Source organism: Takifugu flavidus, unplaced genomic scaffold (assembly GCF_003711565.1).
Source record: "Takifugu flavidus isolate HTHZ2018 unplaced genomic scaffold, ASM371156v2 ctg725, whole genome shotgun sequence".
NCBI lineage: Eukaryota > Metazoa > Chordata > Actinopteri > Tetraodontiformes > Tetraodontidae > Takifugu > Takifugu flavidus.
The window spans coordinates 1-9,248 of NW_026622335.1; the positions used below are offsets into that span (position 1 = coordinate 1).

A 9,248-nucleotide genomic window follows, 5' to 3' on the forward strand; every position below is an offset into this window, starting at 1 on the left:
CACCTGACCTGAGCCCACCTGCAGCCTGTTGGAGCTGCTGGAGTTTGTATTCTGTACCAGATGTAGGTATCTGCAGGGGGGTTAGCATCACTGGAGCAGGTCAGATTCACACTGCTGCCCCACACCACATGGGCTGGGTTAATTGTAATGGAAATGTTCTCTGGGACGTCTGGGAGAAGAACGGGATCCCACACAGTCACATCGTCATCATCAGAAATGTGTTGAGTTGAGTTTATGTCCAGATACGTACAGTAGACCTGGAGGAGGACCGCAGAGGAGTTAAAATGGTCCACCCCTCTGCTGCTGATGCTGTTCCAGGCCTGACAGTGGTACCGCCCGCTGTGATCCGGCTGCACGTCAGGGATGGTGTAGTTCTGCCCCAACCCGATGAAGCGCCCTTCCCTGTAGAGGCTGTACCCGTTGTTTCTCACCGGGGGGCTGGCGTCGCTGTGGCAGGTGAGAACCACCGAACTTCCTCTGACGACGTTCCCGGGTGAACTGATGGTCAAGGTCACTCTGTCAGGAGGATCTGATGGAGGGATGAGCCGGAAAGTTGAAGGATACAGTGAAATATGGATAGAAAAGAGTATGTAAAGGTGGAATGGCATCTTTTTTCAGACACATTTCTTATTTTTATTTCAGTTTATACACATCACTAATTGCTGTTTTCAAATTTGATTAATGCGACTTCTGCAGAACAGTTTAATTAAGCAGATGTTGAATCAGTGTGATAGTTGATGAAATTAGGAGAAAGTGTGACGGGCTTACACAGTACATTTACGGCCACGGGAGCAGATCTGACCCTCTTGTCTCCAGACAGCACAGTGGTACCTGCCAGTGTCCTCTCGCCTGGCTACAAGACCTCGTTCCTTACAAGTTGTCCATCCTTGAACCAGACAATGTCCACTGGCGTGGGACAGCCCGACACACAGGTCAGCCTGATGTCGTCGCCTTCCGCCACGGAGCTCGACTGCACAGCAGCCGTCAGCTCTGAATCACAGGGAAAAAGGTGAAGTTAGAAGGGTGATTCAAACACTCGCTGGCTGGTTTATTCCTGTTGTTACCTTTTACATACAACTTAGTAGATGTTTTACTCTTCTGATCTTCGAACGTGGTGTAAAAACTGAAAAAGTAGTACCCTGCATCGGCGTGTTGCACATCATTTATCTGCAGGCGGCAGTCACTGATGAAGTCGCCCAAATATCGATAGCGCTGCGAGGAAGCCCAGAAATTTGGCAAAGAGCCGGGCCACCAATAACCAACCATCTGATATTGTTTCCACCAGCCAACTTCGATGACAGCGTGGGAAAAAGGATTGGAATACCGGCAGTTAATCACCGCTGACGCCCCTCTCAGAACGCACAGATCCCTGTCCAAGGTCACTTCCAAGGATCCTCTCTGAGCACCTTTCATCCAAGTAAATAAACTCAGTGATTAGAAGGTTTGACCTGAAACGTTGAACCCAAAATATGTTGACTCACCAGATATCGTCGCAAGAATAATCAAAATATGACTTTTCATGCTTAAAATCCGCCTATATCGACAGAGTTCCATATAATCTCAATGTGCACGACCAACCGCTTTAGGGCTATTTATGTTGAACACTAACGGAAAGTGGGAGGATTTCATGTTCCTTCCTCTTCTCAGATTTTTTTTTAGTGTTAAAAAAAAAACCTTTTGAGAGATTCCGGTTTATGATCTGAATCCCAAGCACCGTAAAAAGAACTGCTGCTGCCTATAAGAGAGAGAGACGAATTTTATGTTATAAGTAACCTTAAAGTATAATAAAAATGTGCTCATCAGCATTTTCTGTGACGTTCTGCGAAGTCCATCTCTGTCCACTAGGCGCCGCTGCTGGAACATTAAACTAAACGAAGGCAACGCAGCTGACTGGTCCCCAGATAATCTACACAGAAATATCATAATTATGTACCTACAATTAATGTCAGACAGCGACTACGATGGCCAAGACATGAAGACGAAGAAAGGAAGAAAGAACAAAAAGGGGGTTGTTTTTGGAGAAGTGTAATTAAATCTTATTTTTTGAGTTAGGCAATTGTTTTTTAATGTTTGTATTTTAAAGGTTTGGTTAAGTTTATTTCAGAACCGCCAGAGTCTCGCTTCTATTTTCCACACAAGAGAAATCTGACAGAACTTCTTGAAAAAGTGTTCTATTTGAAATGTATCTAAAATTATAATGAAATTACCGCTATGTTAGTTGCATGGTTGTAACAAAGCAGCAAGGATCAGTTTGTTTGACTCCACCCACAAGAGGTGGCGCCAGGTGTGTTCCTCCTCAGCCAATGAGTTCCTTGCTAGCATCAGCTGTGAGGAAGTGGGTTTTGTTAGGTGAGATGGGTTTTTTACAGATCTATCTGAGCATTAAATGCTGTGACATGCGACTGAAGTGTGTTTGTGCGTTTCAGTGTGGTGAATCACTCCGTTGCTTCAGTGCCGGAGGCCAGCAGAGATGGTGGCCACTGTCCTCCCTTTGCCCTTTTCTTTCACCTCTCTTCTTGGTTAACGCACAGAAACATCAGCACTATGCTAGTTTGGATGTCAGGCTGTTGTTGCTAACTGTGTCTGTCTTTGTTCCAGTGACTGTGAGAGCCGGGAGGTTCTCACACTCTTGTGCCAAGGTAAGATGTTTGCTGAGATATACTATCACTGTCCGACACACTCTGGACACTCTCCCACCTTATTTCACACGCTGGGCTACTCTTTCTCTCGTGATCTTTGTGTTTTTCTTTGCTTCCTTGATGCTTACACATCCTGTCTGGCATTTTAATCCCCTCCTTTATGCCTATCTTGTCTGTTTTCCCCCAGTTGTGTCCTAAAATTACCCCCACACTGTTTGATTTTCTATCTGCTCTCTCCCCTCAGACTGCGGCAGGCGTAGTTTTGCAGCAGACCGTATAGTCGGTGGTGTAGATGCCAGGCAGGGAAGTTGGCCTTGGCAGGTGAGCCTCCAGTATGATGGAGTCCACCAGTGCGGGGGGTCCATCATCTCAAACCGCTGGATCGTCTCTGCAGCACACTGCTTCCCCAAGTAAGCAAGAGAGCTGCATAAAATGCAAACTCTTGTCTGTATGGATACAAGAGCAGTATATATCTTCTGTGCTAGGCGGTATAGCTTTCTTAACCGCTGGAGTGTGTTGCTGGGCTCCATCTCCAACAAACCTGTCAATGCCAACGTGGCGGAGGTTAAGACTATCGTTTACCACAGCAGCTACCTGCCCTTTGTGGATGCTAACATCGACGACAACAGCAGGGACATCGCCGTTCTCGCCCTCACCCAGCCTCTCACGTTCAACGGTATGAAGGCAGACACACACACACACACACACACACATACACACGATTTCATGATAACAGTTTTTACAGATGAGGAAGAAGGAGCGCAATCTCTTTTCCACGGAAACGCTGACGCTAACGCTGCTAACGCTGATGCAGCCTTTGATGTCCTGCTCTCAGCAGTGAGCAGGCTGCAAACACAGCACCCTGACGCCCTCCTCCTCATCTCTGGAGACTTCAATCATGCCTCTCCATCATCTTCTCTGCCCAAATTCACCCAGTACGTCACATGCCACACCAGGGACAATAAAACACTGGACCTCTTCTATGCCAACACCAAGGAGGCATACCACTCTCTCCCACTCCCTCCCCTGGGCCGTGCCGACCACAACCTTGTACACCTCCGGCCTGTGTACAAACCTCTTGTGCAGAGGCAGCCTGCTGTCACCCGCACAGTGAAGAAATGGTCCGAAGAAGCCGAAGAGGCCCTGAAAGACTGTTTCAACACGACCCTGTGGGATGTATTCAGCGACGCCCATGGGGAGGACATTGACAACCTCACCAGCTGCATCACTGACTACATTAATTTTTGCGTGGAGAACACCGTACCCACCAGGACTGTACGGAGCTTCTCCAACAGCAAGCCCTGGATCACCCCAGACATAAAGGCCCTCCTGAAGGAGAAGAAGAGGGCTTTTGTGTCTGGAGACAAGGAAGAGCTGAAGACTGTGCAGAGAGAACTGAGGAGGAAGATCAGACAGGAGAAGGACAACTACAGGAGGAAGATGGAAAACCAGCTGCAGCAGAACAACATCTGTGGGGTATGGAAGGGCCTGAAGACCATCTCGGGCTTCAAGGAGCAGAAGTCCCAACCTGTGGGCGACCGGGGGTGGGCTAACGACCTGAACTTGTTTTTCAATAGATTTGATCAGGTACCCACCCCTCCCCCAGCCCAGTCTCCTCTGCTGTTACCCCCGCCACTGTCTGTGCCTGCAACCCATTGTTCCTCCTGTCCCCCCTCCCCCTCTCTCATGAACTTCAGCTCACACATTCCCGACACTTCACACCCTGGCCCATGCCCATCCCCCCCACCAACACCTCCCTGCTCCAGCCTGTCCCTCACACCACACCAGGTGAGGAAGGCCCTGAAGAAGAACAGGGCCAGGAAAGCGACGGATCCGGATGGCATCAGCTCCAGGCTCCTGAAGTCCTGCGCAGACCAGCTGTGTGGGATCTTCAGTCACATGTTCAACCTGAGCCTGAGGCTGGGGAGAGTGCCACAGCTGTGGAAGACGTCCTGCATCGTCCCAGTGCCGAAAACACCGCACCCCAAGGAGCTCAACAGCTACAGGCCGGTGGCTCTGACGTCTCATCTGATGAAGATGCTGGAGAGACTCATCCTCGATCACCTGCGCCCACTGGTGAGCTCCTTCATGGACCCGCTGCAGTTCGCCTACCAGCCGAGCATCGGGGTGGACGATGCCGTCATCTACCTCCTCCACACCTCCCTCACTCACCTGGAGAAGGCTGGAAGCACTGTGAGGATCATGTTTTTTGATTTCTCCAGTGCATTCAACACCATCCAGCCCAGGCTGCTGGGGGACAAGCTGCAGGTAGCTGGGGTGGATCACCACCTCACAACATGGATTCTGGACTACCTCACACAAAGACCACAGTTTGTGAGGGTGAAGGGCTCCCAGTCAGATCGGCTTCTCTGCAGCACCGGTGTCCCGCAGGGAACAGTTCTGGCTCCTTTCCTGTTCACCCTCTACACCGCGGACTTCTCATACAGCACATCTTCATGTCACCTCCAGAAGTTCTCTGACGACTCTGCTGCTGTCGGCCTCATCACGGACGGGGACGATACGGGGTACAGAGAACTTATCCAGGGCTTTGTGGACTGGAGCCTGCGGAACAACCTCCAGATCAACGCTGGCAAAACCAAGGAGCTGGTGGTGGATTTCCGCAGGCGTAACAACCCCCGCCTGCACCAGTGAACATCCTGGGAACGGATGTTGACGTGGTGGAGTCCTACAAGTACCTGGGTGTTCACCTAAACAATAACCTGGACTGGACACACAACACAGACGCCCTGGTCAAGAAGGGCAACAGCAGACTGTTCCTGCTCAGGAGGCTGAGGTCTTTTGGAGTGCAGGGACCCCTCCTGAGGACTTTCTATGACTCTGTGGTGGGATCAGCCATCTTCTACGGGATAGTCTGCTGGTCCAGTAGCATCACGGACAGGGACAGGAAGAGGATGGACAGACTGGTAAGGAGGGCCAGCTCTGTCCTGGGATGTCCCCTGGACTCAGTGGAGGTGGTGGGAAATGGGAGGATGATGGCTAAGCTGTCATCCATGTTGAACAACACGTCCCACCCCCTACAGGACACCCTGACAGCACTGGGCAGCTCCTTCAGTGAGCGGCTGCTCCACCCTCGCTGTGTGAAGGAGAGGTATCGTAGATCTTTCCTGCCGGCTGCTGTCAGACTGCACAATAAACAGAACACCCGCTAACACAATCTGAATATTATATATTCTGATATGTATATTGTATTCACCCTCTGTACTATGTACAGGTACACAGAGGCCGAGTATCCATTTATCTGGATTATTGTAAATATACATCCTCTTTGTATATTCCATTTGATTTCTATTTGATTTTATCTTATTTTTCTCTGAGTGCTCTTGTTGCTGTTGTTGCACTGTAAATTTCCCCGTGTGGGACAATAAAGAATCTGAATCTGAATCTGAAATGTTTGTGACCCCACAGCACAGATTTGAATAATTATATCATGTGTACAGATTAACTGAGAACATTAAATGAACTATATACATATGTCAACTTTTCTGGGCTAATATTTTATGTTAGATTCGTGGCTGGTTAATTGTTGAATTCTTCTTGTTAATTTATAACGTGTTATATAATTGAAGATCTTCCGCTTGGGCATTGCTTCCATCTAGTGTTTATCATATAGAATTACAGCCCCTGTATTCGTGCACGTCAGTAAGATGATGTAATTTGCTTTTTGTGTACATTTACAGAGTACATCCAGCCTGTCTGTCTGCCAACACATGGACAAAGATTAATAGATGGGCAGATGGGAACAATTACTGGCTGGGGAAATGTCGGATACTTCAGTGAGTTTATATTTTATGACAATTGTTATTGTTTTGTTTTTTTTACAAAAGACCGGCTAATATCTACAGAGTTTGACAGTTTTGTTGCCTGTCAGGGCACCTTGCAGATGTCCTTCAGGAGGCACATGTGCCCATCATCAGCGATGCCGTATGCAACGCTCCTGATTACTACGACAACCAGATCACCACTACCATGTTCTGTGCTGGTTATGAGAAAGGAGGCATTGATGCTTGTCAGGTCTGTATTTTCCTCTGTTTATGTATTTTGGTGCACAAATCTAGTCTTTCTGTGCCCTCTCATTCATATGCTTGCATTTCTGTATCTTGGTGGATTTTCTGACCTTCTTAACCTGTGACACAGGGAGACAGCGGCGGTCCCTTCGTGGCAGAAGACTGTCTGTCCAAGACCAGCCGGTATCGTCTGCACGGAGTTGTGAGCTGGGGAACGGGCTGTGCTATGGCCAAGAAACCTGGCGTCTACACCAAAGTTTCCCGATTTCTTCCCTGGATATCTACAGCCATGAGGGTGAGAGACTCTTTCTTTTATGGAGTTTATTTGTCATAATGCCAGAGGAAACGTTGGTGTCACAGATGTGTTTGTGCTTGTCTCCCCCACCAACAGAGCTATCACAACTTACCAGGGGTGCACAAATTGGCTCGGCCATGAAATTGGGTATGAAGCTCTGAGCCGACCTTGCAGAGGTCAGAAGGGACCTCTAGGGTAATAAAGACAGATACTGCTTTCCTGAACCATTAATACCCCAACTGTGAGCAGAGTTACTAACATTGTTTAACCTCTACAGGAGTCTATTTTTGTATAGTTAAAGACTGATTATAAAAGCCAAAGTGAATTTGTAATATGATCAATACTAGAGGCCACTTTTGTGATACAATACATTTTTTTTCTGTGACTTTTCTTTTGCCTTTCTTGTTTTTCCCCCCACTTCTTGTTCACTTTAGTGGCACACAGCATCAAGTTGACCGTTATCTCAAAAAGTGAATTTACATGCAGACTCATGAAATTGTGGATGATAACCGTTTAGTTTGTCCTCCAGATTAAGTACAGCCTGTGCCATTTATTTGTGACTCAAGTTTGTGTTGCTAAAGGCTAACTGCTAATTTTTTAAGATTACTTAAACTGCACATAGGTACGTCATAGCAGAAACTGCATGCAATACCCCGGCTTTAGCATAAAAAGCAGTTATTCAAACATTTTGTCTTTTTCCTCACACGAACTGATGCGGACTTCACTCTTGTTGCAATCATTGTTTTGTTCTCGTTGTAAATAGTTTTTTGTTGTTTATGATGTTTATTTGAAGCGTTTTGCGGAGCCACAGTGCAATAAAAAATTGAAATCGTCTTCTCAGAGGAGCTCTTTTGTGTGCTTCTTTAATGCCTATTGTGGCACTGCCTGTGTCCTGGTTGAAAATGCAAGTCAGATATTTAACAAAGTTTGTTCATCTTTATGTTGTAAAGAATTAGGCAAGACTGAGTCCTTGTTCAGAAATGTACCAAATATAAAATAATTAAAATGATCGATACAGTTAGTTCCTGGGTCATCGTGGTGAAATGGTAGCATAGATCACACTGTCAATGCTGTTTTTTCCTTTGGACCTGTGGGGATAAATTAACCAAACATTACAAACACACTTTGCTTCCTTTTACATTGTGCTGTTGTTTTCACCCTTCTATTCATAAACTAAACCAAGAACAAACTGTGCTGCCTGCATGACAAATTCCCCACGTACTCAACACTTCCTTAAACTTAATCAGCTTCACTCTAGATGGCTCTTCAAAATAGAGAGTTCCTCAAAGTTATAACCACAAATTTAATGCTTCATCAGGGCATTTTTAACGCAACTATTGCAGTGTGAAAAGTTTGAAAGTGTGAAAACAGCCACCACCAGACTGGAACAGTGACCCTACCGTGAGCCCTGCACATCTGGACTGTCGCTCAGCCCCTCCAGATCTCTGGATTTGATGTTCACTAATGAGTAGATCACCTCGCCTCCGATGGATGCCGGAGACTGAGAGGAGGAGGAGGAACGGATTGTATGGCGAGCGACGTCTGGCAGAGCGGAGTCTGGCCTTTGGATGTTGCTGTATATGACGTTGGATTCATCAAGCACCTTCTGATGAAGGCGCCTTTTTTTCCACCTGCTGAGACAACAACAAACATATAAATATAGAATATAGCTCATTCTTCCAGATCACATTTTGACTAAAGTTTCCTTGAAAGTAGCAGCGCGAAAACAGCGTGAAAGTTTCAGGAACGGACTCTCCTAATCTGTCTAGCTCATTTAAGGTGGAAGAAAAAAAGATTTCTGAAAGCTCTGATCAAAAATTGGTCGCATCAAAGAGAAATTTGTTATTTTATTTGGTAAGGGAAATGAGGGTTAGCGCACATGTGGCTATTCTGGACAAAGAAAAACGTCATCCAACGCCCAGAAAAGGAGAAGCAATAAAAATGGCATTTGAGTGGAGAAAAGTGCAGCATCTTCATTAATGACTGACTCACCAGAACAAAAAGAGGGCGACCACGAGAGCTACGATGAGAGCGAGTCCAATTCCGACCACAGCTGGGAGCATCTGGCTACCTGAGGAGGTCAGACATGTCACCATTTAATCACTTTAACCTAGTTATCTTTGCAAACTCTACCAGACACAAACCCCGCTGCTCCTCATCCACCATGGCCAGCAGCACCTCGGTCGAGTTCTTCCCCCCCACTTGGTTCCTGGCCTGGCAGAGGTACAGTCCAGAGTGCAGCGCCTCCATGGAGGGAATGGACAACACCTGACCTGAGCCCACCTGCGA

General features: G+C 47.1%; 2 protein-coding genes and 1 long non-coding RNA gene across 3 annotated transcripts; 1 reads left to right on the forward strand and 2 right to left on the reverse strand.

The window, feature by feature from the left end:
- Positions 1-49: 49 nt before the first annotated feature.
- LOC130521139 (uncharacterized) lies at positions 50-874 on the reverse strand. The gene is made up of 3 exons (XR_008949198.1): positions 769-874; positions 251-529; positions 50-169 (listed from the first exon to the last, which is right to left on the reverse strand). It is a non-coding gene; the product is annotated as an uncharacterized LOC130521139 (long non-coding RNA).
- LOC130521140 (uncharacterized) lies at positions 58-2,136 on the reverse strand (the record flags this gene model as incomplete). Its single annotated transcript, XM_057024773.1, has 5 exons — positions 1,482-2,136; positions 1,065-1,406; positions 858-990; positions 251-498; positions 58-169 (listed from the first exon to the last, which is right to left on the reverse strand). Coding segments are annotated over exons 1-5 (908 nt in total), but the record flags the coding sequence as incomplete, so codon positions are not given.
- A 4,374-nt stretch (positions 2,137-6,510) lies between these two features.
- Positions 6,511-7,344, forward strand: LOC130521141 (serine protease hepsin-like). Its single transcript, XM_057024775.1, has 3 exons — positions 6,511-6,671; positions 6,795-6,959; positions 7,056-7,344. Exons 1-3 carry the CDS (start codon positions 6,627-6,629, stop codon positions 7,098-7,100), a joined length of 255 nt encoding a protein of 84 aa, XP_056880755.1. The 5' UTR covers positions 6,511-6,626; the 3' UTR covers positions 7,101-7,344.
- The last annotated feature ends 1,904 nt before the right edge of the window (positions 7,345-9,248 follow it).

Bases quoted from the DNA above. Each gene is read 5' to 3' on its own strand.
- LOC130521141 (XM_057024775.1), top strand. From the start codon at position 6,627: ATGTTCTGTGCTGGTTATGAGAAAGGAGGCATTGATGCTTGTCAG. The intron at 6,672-6,794 runs GTCTGTATTTTC...CCTGTGACACAG, and splicing joins GAGGCATTGATGCTTGTCAG to GGAGACAGCGGCGGTCCCTT. The intron at 6,960-7,055 runs GTGAGAGACTCT...CCCCACCAACAG, and splicing joins GGATATCTACAGCCATGAGG to AGCTATCACAACTTACCAGG.